The 17,520-nt window shown below is 52.1% G+C and overlaps 3 protein-coding genes across 6 annotated transcripts in view; 1 reads left to right on the top strand and 2 right to left on the bottom strand.

The window, feature by feature from the left end:
* The window catches only part of IL9R (interleukin 9 receptor), a 12,581-nt gene extending 8,195 nt beyond the window's left edge, over nucleotides 1–4,386 (bottom strand). Inside the window, exons 1-2 of one of the 4 annotated variants that reach the window (XM_073899805.1) lie at nucleotides 4,351–4,386; nucleotides 3,891–4,064 (exon numbers count right to left, since the gene is read on the bottom strand). In XM_073899805.1, coding sequence (XP_073755906.1) covers nucleotides 3,891–3,918 — 28 coding nt within the window. In that variant the 5' untranslated portion in view covers nucleotides 3,919–4,064; nucleotides 4,351–4,386. Of the gene's footprint in view, nucleotides 1–3,890; nucleotides 4,065–4,350 lie in introns of those variants that run through there. The other 3 variants (XM_025877963.2, XM_025877965.2, XM_025877964.2) reach the window with 3 other exon arrangements.
* A 5,600-nt stretch (nucleotides 4,387–9,986) lies between these two features.
* Nucleotides 9,987–14,162, bottom strand: POLR3K (RNA polymerase III subunit K). Its single transcript, XM_025878134.2, has 3 exons — nucleotides 13,950–14,162; nucleotides 11,812–11,899; nucleotides 9,987–10,565 (listed from the first exon to the last, which is right to left on the bottom strand). The coding sequence occupies exons 1-3, from the start codon at nucleotides 14,058–14,060 to the stop codon at nucleotides 10,438–10,440; spliced, it is 327 nt and encodes a 108-aa protein (XP_025733919.1). The 5' UTR covers nucleotides 14,061–14,162; the 3' UTR covers nucleotides 9,987–10,437.
* Nucleotides 14,163–14,296: 134 nt separating this feature from the next.
* On the top strand, nucleotides 14,297–16,998 carry SNRNP25 (small nuclear ribonucleoprotein U11/U12 subunit 25). Its single transcript, XM_025878049.2, has 5 exons — nucleotides 14,297–14,512; nucleotides 15,330–15,420; nucleotides 15,667–15,772; nucleotides 16,258–16,332; nucleotides 16,798–16,998. The coding sequence occupies exons 1-5, from the start codon at nucleotides 14,471–14,473 to the stop codon at nucleotides 16,853–16,855; spliced, it is 372 nt and encodes a 123-aa protein (XP_025733834.2). The 5' UTR covers nucleotides 14,297–14,470; the 3' UTR covers nucleotides 16,856–16,998.
* The last annotated feature ends 522 nt before the right edge of the window (nucleotides 16,999–17,520 follow it).

Raw genomic sequence — 17,520 nt, 5'->3', positions numbered from 1 at the left:
CCCATGAGATCCTCCCCAGGAGGGCTGCTCCCTGTGGGGCATGCTCCTCATTGAGAGCTCTGAGCAGGTCACTACCTATACCCTCTCCATGTCCCATCTCAGGGATTGGGCACCACTGCCTGAGCTGTACTCCTAAGAAACTGAAGCTCAGAAGGATCCATATGGCTACAGTGTTAGAGCATGGTGCCCTGAAAACCAGATCTCATGGTGGGCTCTGGACTCTGAGCCACCTATGTGTGTGAGTCGGCCTAGAAGGCTCCTCTCTGGGATGGGCATCCTCTGCCAGCACAGAACCCCGGTCGCTGGGCCCGGGTCCTGTCACACAGGGAGGCAGGGTCACGGGAACCCTGTGCCGACTGTGTAGCATGCCTCATATGCTTGAGTTCCGACAGCGGCCCTGTGAGGTGGGGAGACGGTCCCAATTACAGACAAGCAAGCTGAGTCCCAAGGAGGGCAAACGCCTTGCCCGGGGTCAAAGGCCAACATCTACACATCCTCTCTCCCTGCTGTATCCTTAAATAAAGACCCATTCCAGTGTTCTGACTCAGGACTACATAGGAGGATGGCGGTGGGGTGTCCATGCAACAGACAGCACTCCCTAAGCTCTGTCGGCCGCACCCCTGTTCTGAGCCACCTGCCCTGCGAGCGGGAGCACCTCAGGGGAGCAAGGCTCGCGGTGCTGGAGGGCCAGCCTGAGCAACAGGATCCCTGGGGGGGACTGGAGGTTAGCTGGAGACAAAGGGGCTGGGTGTTAGGAAGTGCCTGGGTGCAGGGAGGCTGTTGACGTCCTATCACCCCATTTGTAGCTCCAGATGGTGCGCTGATAGTTCCTAAGCAGGAAGCAGAGCCAGCCTGGTTATGCAAGCCTGATGGGTGATAAGGAGGCAAAAAAACAGCAGATGTGCTCACAGACCACAGCACGTAAGCCCTCGAGGAGCGTGCACACACTCAGGCAGCAGACAGCACCCCAGCGCCCAGCAGCCTATCCGTGCACCCATAGGACAGACCTCCATTAAGATCCAGGCTCAGGAAGACTGCACCCTCATCATCCGGCACCACCAGCCACAGCACGGGAGGCTGCAGCAAGTTTACCCCAACAGCATCTGCCCCTTCCCGCACAGTGATTGGGTGGAGATGACAAAGCAGCCTGATATCAGCCCACGGTCAGGGTGTATGATGACAGAAGCAGAGTGAGCACCAAGATCTGGAGGGCCTGAGGCACGGCAGCCACTCCCCGGCTGAAAGCGGACCCAGGCCCCGGGTGGAGGGACCCCTCTGTCTCTGCAGAACTGAGCCGGCCCTGTCACAGCCCAGGAGCGGATGGTTCGAGAGCATGGGGTGGGGTGGCTCCAAGCTCAGCAGGCCCCAGGGCAGTGACGACCGAGAGCTACCAGGGCCAGGACCCACTCCGGGTGAGCAGCAGAGACCGACACAGGGCTGCTTCTCCTCTGAGAACTCTTTCCACAGAGAACACTTCTGCATCTGCAAAGTGAGCTGGGCAGGGCGGGCTGCCACCCCCACCCCCCCCTGGTGTGGAAGCCAAGACCAGGGGCAGCAGCAACTTGCCCAACACCGGCACTTGGTACCTCTGTTCTTGGCACATGTCCAACCAGTTACCACACAAGCCCGGGAGCTACCCACCTCGCCCAGGGCACCACTGGTCTGTCTTTCCTTGGGGCTACCCACATCCTTGACAACAGACACTAGGCCAGACGGTATGGAAACCTTCATCCGTATACCCCTGGTGCTGGAACAGGCCCTGGGATGACACCAGGGAGACCTAATCACAGCTCAGACAACACCAATCTTGCAGGATGGCTGTCAGAGCAGGAGGACCAAAGCCAGTGTCTCCCCCTAGGGACAGTCCTGCTGGGGAGCATGACTGACGCCACCACCCAGCAACCCCCTCCTCAGGTCTGTGGACACTGCCTTCAGCCCATCTCAGGACCCATCTCCTCCGTGACCTCAGGGTCAAGGTCTGGCCATGAGGTCTGACCGCTAGGGCCTTGCAGCTGGACCCCTGCATCAGAACCCACACACACTGCCAGACCCAGCGGCAGGTCTCCGCAGACACAGCCCCTCACCCTCCCGGACTTCACACCCTGAGTACTCACCTGATGCCAGGGGACTCCCTGCTGGAGCAGGGCGCCCTTGGTAACACGCCCTCCAAGCTGGCTTCATGCCAATTCCTGCATCCACTTAACTGTCCCGGCCTACACACACTCTATTTTTAAGGGAGTGACATCCATCAAATTCCCTCCAGAGGAATGGAGGTTGCTCTTTCAGTGCACACTTATCTAGCACTTTCTTCTCTCCACTGGGGAAGGAGGAAGAAATTCAGACCCTGGCTCCCAAGAACCAGATACATGAGGACATGGGGATTGTGATAAAAAGTGGGAAGGAGGTGAGTCCCCCCTCCCACCTCTAGGCCACACAAGTGCACGTGGGCAACTCTAGTGCTGGTGGGAACTGCCAGTACTGTTGGCAGAAAGGGCATGAAGACTGAGCTTCCTAGAGCGATGCGGGTGGCGGGCAGGAGAGGTGGAGGCAGAAGGCCGGATGGGGTGAGTGCAAGCAAGGTGCAGAGAAGGCTGAGGGGAGAGGTGGCCCAGGGAGCACCTTCCACATGCTTCCTGAGAGGGGTGAGCAGGAGGGGCGGCCGCACCCGGAAGGCACACGTCTGGGGGCCGTGGAGATGGACAAGCTGGGCCCAGACGTGCCTCAGGTGGACAAAGGCACGGACAGGGGGTGGGCCCCAGGGCAGAAGGAAGAAGAGAGCTGAGGATGGAGGTCCGAGGGGCATAGACAGAGGGGGTCCAATGGAACTCCCTTGGGGTCCCCTGCGGGTCTAATCCCCGTCACACTGTCCCCTCTGCCTGACTTCCTTCTGGATCACGTGCCTCTTCCTTCATGAAGTCCTCCTGAGCCCCCCAGTGTCTCTGTGGCCAGACCAGACACCCCCTAGCGAGGCCAGTCAGCTCAGGAAAGGAGCAAGGGAGCAAGTAGTGCTGTGGGAAAGGTCTGGAATAAGGGTTCTGGAGGGCCTGGGGGGGAAAGGGAGGAAAATGATGCACCTGCTCTTCCCGCACCTGTTAACTGACCTCCCCTGCCCAGAAACCCCCTCACAGCCCCTTTGCAGCCGTGTCAGCAAAGCTCACTGTTATGCTACCTCTTAACACCAGGCTCTTCCAGGGCAAGACCCGTCCAGTTTACATTGTGCCCCCTGCACCTAGCCCCAACAGGAAAAGAAGTGCATCCTGAACACCCCTACAGATGCTGACCGTGCCTCTAGACAGTGTTATAGGTCCAGACCCCTGGGAAGAGGGCTCTGGGACGTTACTTGAGCACACACCCTCACCTCCCCTTCCTCTGCTTGGCCGAGCGCTGCCCTCCCTTCTGGGATCCCACCCTCACCTGCTGCCCGCCCACAGCTCCAAGGGGGGATCCCCGGACTCTGGCTCCTCTTCTGCCTGAAGGCCCCGCATGGACATGGGAGTTTGAAGGGGTTTTGCCAGCCTCACGACCTGGACCTCACCTCCACTCCGGGCCACCACAGCTCAGACCATCTGGCCCCAGGACGAGCCCCCGCTCAGTTACTGAGGAAGCAAAGTCTCTTCCACACCGAAGAACTCTGCCTAACAAACTCAGTACCCTTCCCTCTGCCCAGCAATACTCAGGCCTGGAAGCAACAGCCTGTCATTCTTCTGCAAATATGGCCAACATGCTGTCTCTGGGAGACACCCAAGCCCAGGACACTGGAGGAGGTAAGACCAGGGTGATGCCCCTAACGGCTTCCAAGGTTCATCCCCAGGCTCTTCCCAGGGTCCAGGGATGGCAGGCAGTCTGCCCTCTCTGCCACCAGCTCAGGCTGACTTGATGGCCAGACTTACCTTCCCAGATGCATCTGCTGGGCTCCATGGCAAGTCTGAGGGGTCCCCAACCCTCCAGACCTGGAGGTGACTGTCCCTGTGTTTGCAGCAAAGCCTCTGATCCTGATTCAGGATATAACTGCAGTGAGCAGTGACGTGAGCCTCCCACGGCAGGCTTACACAGGCCGCCCACATCTGAAACCACGACGCAGAGCACAGCAGCTGTCCCAAGGGGGCTGAGAGACAACTACCACCACTAACCCTAACCCCGGGGATTAGGAGGTGGGATGACCCTTCATTCCCCACAAAACTGAAGGTTGCTAAACATGGACTCTGGGGATCTGTCCATTGATTGGCAGAGTGTGTGCTGTATTCCTTCCAAGAAACACCCCTGGAGAGGGTACTAAACACAAAACTGATGTACTCTCATTTAAAGAAAAACAAATAATACAGAATAAAAAATGAGTCCCCTTTATCTCACCCCAGAGGGAGCCTCTGTGAGAAGTTAGGCGCAAGTCCTTCCGGACAAAGATGAAGCACAAACAAACGCACGTTTTTACTGGGCTCATACTGTGCTGAGCTTTGTAGACTCCTTGTTCCTCTGGCTATTTTCAACATCCTTCTAGGTCAGCACATAAAAACCTTTAAGGGTAGCACATGCCATGGTTCAATAATCCTACTGATAGACATTTGGATTGCTGCCTATATATGCTATTTTTATTTTTTGAAACAGGACATGTAACATTATGTTAACTTCCAGTGCATATATGCAATTTTAAACAAAGGTAGTAAACAATTCTGGGCATGGATCTTTAATCACCAGAGTGAATACCTCTGTACAAATAATCCTAGGGGTGGAACTGTGGGGTCTAAAGTTCAGCATTTTAATGGGGCGCCTGGGTGGCTCAGTCGTTAAGCGTCTGCCTTCGGCTCAGGTCATGATCTCAGGGTCCTGGAATCGAGTCTCATTGTCGGGCTCCCTGCTGGGCAGGGAGCCTGCTTCTCCCTCTCCTACTCCCCCTGCTTGGGTTCCCACTCTCGCTGTGTCTTTCTCTTGTCAAATAAATTTTAAAAATCTGTTTAAAAAAACAAATAAAGTTCAGCATTTTAAAATACTGATACTACCAAGTGGCAAAAACGTACCAACTTCTACTCTTACCAGAAGTTTAAGAATGCCTGTCACCAACAGTGTACATTATCAGTCTTTTTAATCTTTGCCTGTCTGATAGGCAAACATATTTCAATGTTGCTTTCATTTACACTTCACTGATTATTAGTGAAGATATGCATCTTTTCATTTACTTATCGGCTGTATGTTCTTTGGGGTACCAAATAAGGTCACATTTCAGTGTGCATGTGTGTGCTCTGTGCATCAAAACATCTCGGGTAAGGTTTGGATAGCCCAGAGCTGCAGCTCTGTAGTCTGAAAACAACCAGGACCCACAGAGAGATGAAATCAAAAGTTTAAGCCCATGAAACCCCTTAGGAATGGACAGAAACATAAATCACACATCTTTTTTTTTTTTTTTTTTTGAGGTGGGGAGGGGCAGAGGGAGAGGGAGAGAGAGAATCTTAATCAGGCTCACACCCAGTGCAGAGCTCCGACGCAGGGCTCTATCTCATGACCCTGAGATCATGACCTGAGCCAAAGGCAGACGCTTAAGGACTGAGCCACCCAGGCACCCCAAATGAATGAAATATTTTTTAAAAATGATGGTCAGAAAAATCTGAGCTGAGGGGTGCATGGGTGGCTCCATCGGTTAGGCGTTTGCCTTCGGCTCAGGTCATGATCCCAGGGTCCTGGGATCGAGCCCCACGTCAGGCTCCTTGCTCAGTGGGGAGCTTGCTTCTCCCCTGCCTGCCGCTCCCCCTGCTTGTGCTTGCTCTCTGTCTCTTTTTCTCTCTAGCTCTCGCTGTGTCAAATAAATAAAATCTTTAAAAAAATAAAAAATAAAAAAGAGAGTTTCCGGGGCGCCTGGGTGGCTCAGTTGGTTAGGCGTCTGCCTTCAGCTCAGGTCATGATCCTGGAGTCAACGGGACTGAGTCCCGCATTGGGCTCCCTGCTCAGCGGGGAGTCTGCTTCTCCCTCTGCCCCTCCCCCTCTCATGCTCTCTCTCTCTCTCACTCTCTCAAATAAATCTAAAAAAAAAAAAAAAAGAAAAGAAAAGAAAACATTTAAAAATAAGAGAGAGTTTCCTTCTCTCTGACAGGGTCCCCCCCACCTTGTTGAAATTAGAATCTACTACCTTAAGTCCATCAGACCACACCATCCACACCATGACCCCACAAGTGGAGACCACAAAGCCTGGAAAGGGAGGAAATCCTGGAAGGGAGGAGAGCACAAAATTCTATGTCTAAACTCTACGCCCCAAAACAAACAAACAAACTCTACCAAAATCTCTGGATACCTGTGGGCCACATGCGTACTGGCTAACTCCAAGCAGCACAGCTAAGGTTAAACAACCTGAACACAAGTTTCAGCTGCTGCCTACATCAGAGAGATAGAGTTTACAGCTTGCTTTAAATATAAATAAAAAATCAACACTCTCCAGAGAAACATAACAGAATCTAGTATCTACAGTCTGTATCATTCACAAGTTCCAAGATAAATCCAAGAGTATTAGACACTGAAGAAACAGAACTAGGTGACCCACACTTAAGAGGAAAGGTAACCGATGGACACGGACTCCCAGGACTAAGTTGTTGGAATCAGCACAGGTTTTAAAGTAGCTACTCTAACTATGCTCAAAGATATGAAGGAAAATATGCTCCCAAGGAAGAAACAGGAAATATGGGAGGAGAGAGACACACTACAATAAAGAACCAAGAGAAAAACACAGTATCTTAAATAAAAAGAATACATCATAACAGTGCAGGAAACAAGAAAAACACGTAAGCGAGGACATCTGTGAAAGTCAATGCAGTGCCCTTCCTGGGTGATCACCAGGATTACCAATCCTAACCACGAAGCAGCCATATAAGTATATACATATTTTTTTTCCCTTACCCTATTACCAGTGCATACCCATCGTGACAAAACCAGAAAAGGGGACCCTGAAGGCACAGTGTGGATTACCGCATCATCAAACTGGCTGGCAAAGGAATGTTTACTATACAGTGACGCTACAGCAGGTCATTGTCATCAGACTACGCACCGAGTCACTGGCACCGCTCTCGACATGGCGCAGAATTCCTTCAAAATAACTACGAAAATGAAACAACCAAATTAAATTTCTGAGGGGCTCATTTGTTAACCAAGCCAGGAAAGCCACTGACTGATGGTGACTTGTGTTTAATTGCAGCAGTTGAAGAAATGTGTCCAGAGAAAATAAATTTAAGACTCTCGGCCTTTTGGAGAACAGTCCTAAAAGCTAAGGGCACTGGGAGCAACATCAAGTCAATTAAAAATGAGGCAAATGATGCGAAGTGATTTCCCTTGAAACTTGATGAATCCAACCGATGTTACTGATATTGCTCAGGTGTCCTTCTGAAAGGTCAATGCCTCGGCCCTGAGCTGGGAAGGGACAGAAGAGTGGGCCTGTGCGCAGTCTGTGTAGAACCAACAACTGCAGGCAAGAATATTTTCAGAGCTGAGAAAACACGAATTCAGTAGACCATGGATTGGAATCTGCTAATCCATGTTACGGCAAATTCTCTACGGAAATTGTTTGCGTCTCTCATCAGTATTGACTCTAGTGCTGATGTCAACAGTTAACTTCATTTGCTGTCCTGCACTTAACCAGCACTAACAGATGCATATTTGCAATCTATTTTGATGACCAGAAATGCTAACTTTGAACCCCAGGTCAGCAAAATGATATCCATTCTTTTCATCAGTAGACCCCCATTACAAAATGCTGTACTCAATTACAATTACATTTTGAATTTTGTTTATAAAAAAGTGGTAGAAGTTTGTTTTCTTAGATTTTGACTCTCGACCCACAGAGTCTAAAATATTTACTATCTGGGCCTTTACAGAAAATGTTTGTAAACCCCTGAAATTGACTATCATTATCACTTTACACATGAGGAAATGAAGGCAGAGGCTCTGCAGTCCGACCAAGGTCTCACAGCTAAGAAGCAGATACGCAGGCCAACTTCAGAGCACGTGACCTTCACCACTGACCCAACAGCAAACACCCACAGAAGAGCTGAGGAAATAAAACTGATGGAAAACAAAACAAGACAAAACAAAAAAACAAGAACTGATGGCATAAACAGAAGCTCCTAAAGGCAACTCCCACATTATAAAACTTCATCAGTATAACCAGAACAAGCTGTTTTGGAAAACAACCAATTAGAGATGAGGGGCTCAGGACCTGGTCTACATGTCATGGCAAAAAGAAAGCCTTCAGTGTTGGGGCACCTGGGTGGCTCAGTCAGCTAAGAAGCTGACTCTTGATCTCAGTTCGGATCTTGATCTCAGGGTCGTGAGTTCAAGCCCTGCACTGGGCTCCAGTGTGGAGCCTACTTAAAACAAAACACCATTTTGTCAAACTTCAAGATTAATCATTTCCGGAAAAGATACCAAGTCTCAAAAATGTACAAATCTGTATCAGAGGTATGAGTTCAAATCCCATGATTTCATGAGTGAGACTCTGTTATTAAGAGATTTGGAAAAGTCATTAAATCCGAGGTCCTTAGCAAGAAATCAATCCACCTACAAACTACCATCCCGTCCCCCTCTAGTCTGGGACGTCCTTTTTCTTTTGCAAGTGAAAAGATGAAGGAAGAAAGTAGAAATATCTTCTATCTAATAAATTTACTGCAGTCCTAGGAAATAACAGAAATGATAAACTGAAATCCATGTTATTAGCAATTCTGTGACCAGGAGAGCCCTAAGTATGGCAGTAGTTTGGTGTTTACTTCTCAAAGCATTTAAAATACTGAAAAAACGCTCTCCTGCTGCAGCAGCATGAGTGGGAGGACCAGGCGCTGGGCTCAGAGTCAACTCCATGGATCGCTTTGAGAAAATGGCAAAAGCTGGACACGGGGGAAATCGCCAGCTTCGAGAAGGCCAAGCTGGAGAAAACAGAGACGCTGGAGAACACCCTGCCAACCAGACCACTGAGCAGGAAAAGCAGAGTGAAATTTCCTGGAGTGCCTGGGTGGCTCAGTCGTTAAGCGTCTTCCTTCAGCTCAGGTCATGATCCCAGGGTCCTGGGATCAAGCCCTGCATCAGGCTCCCTGCTCCACGGGAAGCCTGCTTCTCCCTCTCCCACTCCCCCTGCTTGTGTTCCCTCTCTTGCTGTGTCTTTCTGTCAAATAGATAAACAAACTGAGGGTTGCTGGAGTGGTGGGGGGTGGGAGGGATGGGGTGGCTGGGTGATAGACATTGGGGAGGGTATGTGCTATGGTGAACGCTGTGAATTGTGCAAGACTGTTGAATCACAGATCTGTACCTCTGAAAAAAAAAAAAAAAAATTTTTTAAAAAAAAAAAAAAAAAAGAAGATAGGAGGGGAAGAATGAAGCGGGGGGAAATTGGAGGGCGAGACGAACCATGGGAGACGATGGACTCTGAAAAACAAACTGAGGGTTCTAGAGGGGAGGGGGGGTGGGGGGATGGGTCAGCCTGGTGATGGGTATTAAAGAGGGCACCTTCTGCGTGGAGCACTGGGTGTTATGCACAAACAATGAACCATGGAACACTACATCAAAAACTCACGATGTGATGTATGGTGCTTAACATAACAATAAAAAATTTTAAAAAATAGCTAGGAGAAAACACATATATAATAAATCCTACTTCAAATAATAAAAATATGTCTATGCAATAAAAAAAGAAAAAAGATAAATAAAATGTTAAAAAAAAAAAAGAAAGAAATTTCCTAAGAACCTAGGGGATTCCCCACCCTCGTCATCTTCGAGACCCCCCTGGTCGTGATGTGGAGGAAGAGCCACCTGCAAGGTGGACACTAGTGACAAGCTGCACTGTGGACCCGGGCACACTGTGCCGACACCACCAGCCTGCGGCTGTCTGAGGGGACCGCCCCTCAGGCCGACCACCAAATTCTCCAGTTTGCCCTGGGATTTTATAGCAAATTATTTGATGATTAATAAAAATAAAACATACTTCTTGGCCAAAAAAATAAATAAATAAAACACTGAAAAAGCAGTACTGGACTTTCCATTTTAATTAAATACTCAGAATAGATGGTGGTAAAATAAGTTTACAATTAACAGTTAAATACTTAGGGACATCCGATGTACTACATTATAAAATGTTACTTTATAAGCTGTGCAAACGGGGTACATATTTAAGAAGGGTAATGAAGAGAGAATGTCTGTTAGCCAATACACATATGACATTGCTGAGCAGGACATTAAACGGATCACCCTTCCTTCTGCATCCCCCATCCCACACACAAATCTCCCTGCACGTAACGGAGCTCAGCCACTGACTGCCGACGGGCTACAGCTGTGGCACCGTCACCGGCGCCCCCGAAAGGGCTAGCTTTTCGCCACGCCAGCCAAGACGTTTCGGGACAAACAGTTCACACTCCTGGCTGGGAATCTAGCCTGGGGAACAAGGTAAGCAGACAACGGCACGGCTGGGCCCGCCTGGGCCTAGTCCCTCCAGCGGTGCCCACACTGAGCACTGCAGCATTTGTAGAAGGTGGTCATCGGCTCGTCTGCAGAGCGGGTCTGAAGCTGCATGAAATAGGCACGGGGGTGTTCGCACTTAGGACATGGCTCTGGCAACGAGAAAAACAAGTGACCCACATTATTTAAAAAAAAATAGGATGCTCATGACCAAACATACCTGCTAGAAGTAGGTGTTATGGAAAGGCAGCAAAGACCCTCTCCGGGCCCCATGCATCTGGCAAGCCTCACCTAGGGTACCCTGTACCGTGATTGAGGCTACAGTTAGTGGTATCACTCCCACTACGCTCTCACCACGAGGGAATCAAGGAGACCTGTGATCTGGAAAACACTCCAGCTCCCCACCCTGGGTCCCATTTTTCTTCTCAAATCTGGTTGAAGACTGGCTGGAAACATAACAAGGAAAGTGATTTATGGCTACCATGTGCATTATGGGGTCCACCCCCTGCAGATGCTTCTAAGTGCACTTCCATCACTTGGGCCCTCTCAGCCTCCCAGAGGAGCCCCCAGTGGACGATGAATCCACTTCCCTTTAAATTTAGGGATCCTTTTTGGCAGCAGTTCCTCAGGCTGTTCTTACAAAGATCCCACCATACATTCTGCACCTATGTCAAGGCAACGTGACTTCACTTTGAGAAACTACCTCTACTCTTGATAACACCTTCCAACACTCTCAACCACCATTTTAAACACTGGGTACATAATTCATCCTTTTTTTTAGCAAATTCTGCCAATGCTAATTGCACCATATCAGATTTGTATGGTCTTCTATCAGGGAAAAAAGATAATAGTAAACAGGAGTTGGCTCTTCCTCCCCTCAGTACAGGTGTGTTTAGGCCTCTCCTCTTTCCCTCCTTGGTCATGTCTACCTCATTCAGATATGGAACGAGACGTGAAATAAGCACTTGAATGCTCTCTGGCACTGACTTTTAAAAATCTACACCAGAACAAACAGCTCCTATTTCTTCCTTAGGCTCTTTCACTACTCCTGTGACCATCGCATCATCATGGCTACCTCTTAACGGAGTGCACTGGATGCCCGATGCTGTATGACTCACTTTACGCTCTCACACTCAGTGAATATGGAATAGCCCCAGAAAGAGCAAGGGAGGCCACCAAGGTCATAAAATGTTAGGAGGTCACTGCGAGACTCTAACCCAGGCCTGCACAACCCTGGGGCTTGTGCCAATACTGTCTAACAAATAAATTACTAAGGAAAAAATAAACACACTTTGTAGTTTTAGAAGCTCCCTTCCTCCCGGTACACCACTGAGTCAGACACAGGCCAGTGGCCTCCTACCTCTCCACAGCTCAGTAACAGAAAAGGTTCCTCCTCACCTGCGGTAGAGTCAACATTCTCCCAGGCTGCTGCTCCGCCAAGCACATCATCCACTTCTTTCAGCTTTGGATACTTCCGATTTGTTACCTAACAAACAACAGCAGGTCTTCAGGCTCCAAATAAGTGAAAAGTACATACCTGGGCCACCACACCCTATCTGTCAAGTGTCTCCGCAGATTTCCTTCCTTCAACACAGACTACTAAAAGAATCCAAAGTTTCTACTCTCACAGAGCAGGACTCAACACTGGAATTTAAAGAATCCAGGTTTGGGGTGCCGCCCAAAAGAGGAAGATTCAGTGGTGTGGAGTTATTCTCAGAAAACGTATCCTAGGGGCGCCTGGGTGGCTCAGTGGGTTAAGCCTCCGCCTTCGGCTCAGGTCGTGATCTCACCGTCCTGGGATCGAGTCTTGTGTCTGGCTCCCTGCTCAGAGGGGAGTCTGCTTCTCCCTCTCCCTCTGCCCCTCCTCCCCGCACTCATGCTCGCGCGCTCTCTCTCTCTCTCGCTCTATCTCAAATAAATAAAACCTTTTAAAAAAAGGAGAAAAGAAAGAAAATATATCGTAAGCCCTCAGGAGTGATTGTGGAAGCAGCTGAAATGTCAGCAGCGTTCCTGTTCTCAGGCTATTGAACGCAATGGTCCAGTAGGAGCATTGTGCCCCATGATCCCCAGGGGCAGGGCACAGGCTAGGAGCTAGGAAAGAACGTCACCCTCAGTGCCCCCTTCCTGCACCTGGCGTTTGCTGGCACAAACACCCCCTCTTCCCTTATCCCACGACGGCCTCCCTGCGTGCCTGCGAGGAGGAGAGGGTGCAGGCCTGCTTCACAGCGTCAGGAGATTTGCCATCCCTTTGTCCTCCTTTCCCACGCTTTGGGGCATCTGCCCTTGCTTTTCCGATAAAAAATGAAATAAAAGCGATGTGCAGAACCCAGCTGCTGCTGCCCTACTTGCAGAGATAGTCCTGCATGGCCGCTCAGATTGGGGTCTGAGGACTTTATTTCAGCGCAGTGACCACACGGCGGTGAGGTCTCTGCAAGGACTGGATGACACACCAGAGCAGGAAGGAAAACCGGGTAGATGGGACCCTCCCCCTTCGCCCCCACCTCTAGGATACTAGATTACCCAAGATGAGAGAAACACAACTGAAGCCAAACAGCACCACTTAGCTGGAGAGCCCCGCCAGACAGCTTTCAAAGCAGATCACACTCGGCTTTCTTCCCGAGTTTTACCAAGTATCCTTGAAATTTCAGGGTTACCTAAGAGTTCACTCTTCCCGCAGTTTCTGATGCTAAACTCTCACAACATTAAGAAGTTCTCTAGTTCTAAAAAGTAGAAGCGTGCTAACAAAGATTATTACGGGAAAACAAATTGTAACGACACTGAATGCATTATTCATGTACTGAACATCCACTCCATTCTAGGTTCAGACTAGACAGAACCTAAGAGGCAACAAAACAGAAAAACCCCTACCCTCCTACACCTTATGTCCTAGCATCGAGAAACAAAACACTAAAGTCTCGGAGTACACTGGAAGGTAATGAGTCCTTTAGAAAAACCTAAGACAGGGAAGGCGGAAAAATGGCGGGAGGGGCTGAAGTTTTACACGGGGCAACCCTTTAAGTACAGACAAGCCCAGCAAGTGGCATGGCCACCCAGAGGAAAAGTAAATCGAGCAGAAGGCATGTGCAAAGGCCCCGGCAGCAGCGCCCCGTGCGCGGTGGGGCCCCTCGCAAGAGAACGGTCTGGCTGCGGACAAGGCATGCACTAGAACGCCGCACCAGACACGCAAGCTCCGAGGGAGGGGTCGGTGTCAGAGCCTGCTGGGTCCGGGGGATGCGCTGGGGAGCTCCGGAGAGCTCCCGAGCACAGCACCGGCTCCGACACTGTCCGCCGGGAACGCAGCGCCGGGAGCCCCAGCGCGAGGTCAGGACCGGGACTCAGGAGAGGCGACGGGGCGGGGCCCGAGGTGGCGGCACGGAGGGGGGGACACACGGCCGCATCCTGCGGGCGCTCGACCGCACAGGCTCCGCACCCGACAGGCTCCGCAGCCGACCGCAGGCGGCGGCGAGAGCGAGGACGGCCAGAGGCGGACGCGGGGCTGGTGGGCCGGGAAGCGGGCTCCGGGCCCCACCCCTGACCTTGCGGGTGATGTTGTGCACGTAGGGGCAGGTGTTGCAGGCGAAGCGGTGGCAGCGCTGTCCCTCCTCCACGATCAGCCCGTTCCCGCAGCCCGGGCAGAAGAGCAGCATGGCACAGCCGGCTCGGCTCCGCAGGCTCCCGGCAGCCCCTGCGGCCGCCGGGCGCCGGCGCTGGGCCCGCCTCGAGCTCCCATTGGTCCGGGCGGCCGCCCCACCCTCCGGCCGACCAACGGACAGGCCGACGTCGCGCTCCCAGCAACCGCTGCGGCAGGCCGCTTCGAGCTTCTCATTGGTCCTCGTGGCAGCCCCGCCCCCTGGCGGTCCCAGGGGCTGGGCTGCGGTCCCAGCGTCGGTGACGCGCGCGAGCCGGCGGTGCGGGCGGAGCGCGGGAGCGGAGAGCTGCTCTGGAGCCGGCCGAGGCGGAGGCGGCCGTGCGGCCCGAGGCGGCCGAGGACGATGAGGACGAAGAGGAGGCGCTACCGCACTCCGAGGCGGTGGACGTGTTCCAGGAGGGTCTCGCCATGGTCGTGCAGGACCCGCTGCTCTGCGATCTACCGATCCAGGTGCGCGCGGGCGATGGGGGCCGCCGGGGCCGGGGTCGTTCCCCGCGGGGCCGTGCGCCGGGGCGCGGACGGACCTCGGGAGGTCCCGATGGGGGGCTGCGGCCCAGAGGCCTCAAGAAGGCGCCTCTGGGCTCCAGCGAAGGTCTTGCCTGGGGCTGGGGGGGGCGGGGGCGAGCGAGGCTCCCACCTGGCGCGCAGAATTTAAGGGGGCGCCCCAAAAAACACTCGTCGGGATACATGACCTTGTAATACACGTTTTCAAAGCTCAAAGGGCGTGTGAAAAAGGCTCTAGCAAACGAGACAGCGAAACTTGGCGTGAAGACGAGATCGGTGTTGATGGCTTTTCATTTATCTATCTTCAGTATGGTTCGGCACAGTCCTGTCTTTAAATCTTTGCTAATTTGCCCCTCTTGGAGTTTTAAAGTTCACCTGTATTTCTTGTTAAGCTGGTTCAAAATGTTTATATTACTGTTTTTTCGGTGCCCTGGTAAATCTTGCACACCTGCCTCAACTCAAGCGTTGCCCTGGGCCTTGGACTGACAAGTGTTCTTACTCCTACCCAGCCCCAGAACCCAGATCTGATCCTCATCCTCCTGTCTGTATACTTCTCTTTTGCCGAGCTTTTATCCACTTTGGACATTAAATACAAAATGTGGGTGGAACTGGGAAACCCTAACATATAAGCATGAAATCTGTTTCTTGTCCTTCATAAAACATGGTATTGCTTTTTGGACACTATCAGCTCGTTTTCTTTGGTTGTTGTTTGGGATAGTAAAGAGAGCCAAGGTTCCCATCTCCACGCTTGGTCTTTTTGTAGGTGACTTTGGAAGAGGTCAACTCCCAAATAGCATTAGAATACGGCCAAGCAATGACAGTCCGAGTGTGCAAGATGGATGGAGAAATAATGCGTAAGTGTTCGCCTTCTCCCTTTGGACCTTGCGGTCGGAGCTTCCACACAGGCAAGATGCTGACACGGCTGCTCACGGGGAAACTCGGGGCCATGTCCCAGGGTCCTGGGCCAACCACAAGCCTACTCCACCTGGACTTGAGTCTCCGTCCAAGAGAGTCTGGACAGAGCTTCTGGGTTCCTTTCATGCCATCAGAGGCTGTGGCCGTGGATTCCCACCATGGCTGTCCTCCCATTTGTGTTGCAGCTGTGGTTGTGGTACAGAATGCCACAGTCCTGGATCTGAAGAAGGCCATTCAGAGATATGTGCAGCTCAGGCAGGAGCGTGAAGGGGGCATTCAGCACATCAGCTGGTAAGTGGAGCGGCAGGAAGGGCTGGTGGCGCATGAGCACCTGTTGCATGTGTGCCGCAAAGTACCGGTGAGTTCTGAGTTCCCTGTCCCAAGCCTTCCGGCGTGGTGGGTGCCTCCATGCCTGGGAGTCCTGCCTCAGCTGCTCTTTCATCTACATCACCCCACCCGGGCAGCTGGGTTTCTTAAACGGGGGGCATCTCAGGGCATTTCCAGCGTCTGTAAGCGGTCTCCCTAGCTGTCAGTGGCCCCACCCCATCTTCACTAGGGTGCTCTCCTCACGCCTGTTGGGTCAGGCGTTCAGTTGTCTGTGTCTCGGTACTGCCGCCTATTTCGTAAGGTGTGTTTGGCCCCTAGCTACCCAACACAGCCCTTTTGAGCAGTGCCTCCTTAGAGCTGCCTCAGCCCATCTCACACACAGCCCCTGTGTCCCAGCTGCCCAGTGACCGTGCTTGTGGTTTACCTGAATCCTCGTCTGAATCTTGCAGGTCCTATGTGTGGAGGACCTACTACCTGATCTCTGCAGGAGAGAAGCTCACAGAGGACAGGAAGAAGCTTCGGGAGTAAGTTCAGGGCACATTCTGAGTTGCTGGGAGGCATCTGGTCTGTTGCCCTCTAGTTCCCCAAGCTCGGCCAGAGGGCTGGGGCCTCTTCCCAGGAAGGAGGAGTCTTAAATCAGTTACTGGGGAATCTGCAAGACCTGGGGAGTCCCTGGCTGGACTGATACCCTCCCTGCAAGGAGTTTCCTGGGGGCCCTCCCTACTGGAATGGGAGACCTGGGGGCAGTGTGACCATTGCTCTCCAGGGGCAGTGAAGGGCTTCCCGGAGCGAGAGGAAGGCAGTGTGTGCAGGTGAGAGGCTGCCCACTGGCACGATGGGGGTCTTGAGAGGGTGGCCACTGCCACTTCCCTACCTTCCTGCACGCAGGGCTCTCCCTACCCCTTCCTTCTTGGTCCCTCCCAAGTCTCAGGTGAGGAGTCCAACCTACCTTCTGCAGATCACACACTCTAGCCCTCCTCCTTTTCCAGTTACGGTATCCGGAATCGGGATGAGGTGTCCTTCATCAAAAAGCTGAGGCAAAAATGAACCTCCAGACAAGGACAGCTCTGTGCTGGTGGCCTGTGCCCAGCTGGGACACAGCTGAGCCCTAGGTCCAAACAACCAAATCATGTGGCAAATGGGCCTGGCCCTGTGTACAAAATAAATCTACTTGTTTCTTAGTTTGAAAAGTCAGAAAACCACAGTTATCTGGGGCAGGAGGGACTGCTGCTGCCCAGTCACGGAGGGGAAGCAAGGGCAGAAATCGGTGCAGGTGAATCCAAAGGTCTAAGATGCTTCATTTGAGCCCCGTGCCCACCATCAGCTAGCCATAAGACCCTTTTACTGTGGTTCCTACGGCAAGGGGAAATAAAAGCAGATGGCTGGCTTTCTGTGGGTGCTTGTGGGGAAACAAGGGCCTCGCATCCAACAGTGTATGGATGAGGTCTCCAGCCTCAGCTCACAGGGTTCACCGATAGCAACACCCTTCACCCTTTGGTTCCTGCAAAAGGAAGTAGCCTGTGGCTGAACTTGGAACTGCTGGCTACAGAGGGAGCGCTGGGGTCAGGGTGCTTCTCCGTGGGGGCGGGGGGACGAATGTGACAGCAAAGCCATGGGTTCTTCTATCCTTGTCAGCTGCCAGTCACCCTAAGGAAGGGGGGGGACAAGGTACAGCCATCCACCTGGCTGAGGGGCTTTGCTGGGAGGTACAC

This window comes from Callorhinus ursinus, unplaced genomic scaffold (genome assembly GCF_003265705.2).
Source record: "Callorhinus ursinus isolate GAN/ISIS: 27379988/994484 unplaced genomic scaffold, GSC_fseal_2.0 scaffold13, whole genome shotgun sequence".
In the NCBI taxonomy this organism is placed as follows: domain Eukaryota; kingdom Metazoa; phylum Chordata; class Mammalia; order Carnivora; family Otariidae; genus Callorhinus; species Callorhinus ursinus.
Note: the sequence above shows the minus strand (reverse complement) of the source record. Positions and strands in the feature narration are given on the sequence as shown.

What these genes read in the sequence shown, in the direction of transcription:
- POLR3K (XM_025878134.2), bottom strand. Translation starts at nt 14,060, where the DNA reads ATGCTGCTCTTCTGCCCGGGCTGCGGGAACGGGCTGATCGTGGAGGAG. An exon ending in TGCACAACATCACCCGCAAG is followed by an intron (nt 11,900 to 13,949) that starts GTCAGGGGTGGG and finishes GTTGTTTGTTAG; the next exon opens with GTAACAAATCGGAAGTATCC. An exon ending in GAATGTTGACTCTACCGCAG is followed by an intron (nt 10,566 to 11,811) that starts GTGAGGAGGAAC and finishes TCTCGTTGCCAG; the next exon opens with AGCCATGTCCTAAGTGCGAA.
- SNRNP25 (XM_025878049.2), top strand. Translation starts at nt 14,471, where the DNA reads ATGGTCGTGCAGGACCCGCTGCTCTGCGATCTACCGATCCAG. An exon ending in GATGGATGGAGAAATAATGC is followed by an intron (nt 15,421 to 15,666) that starts GTAAGTGTTCGC and finishes TTTGTGTTGCAG; the next exon opens with CTGTGGTTGTGGTACAGAAT. An exon ending in GGCATTCAGCACATCAGCTG is followed by an intron (nt 15,773 to 16,257) that starts GTAAGTGGAGCG and finishes TGAATCTTGCAG; the next exon opens with GTCCTATGTGTGGAGGACCT.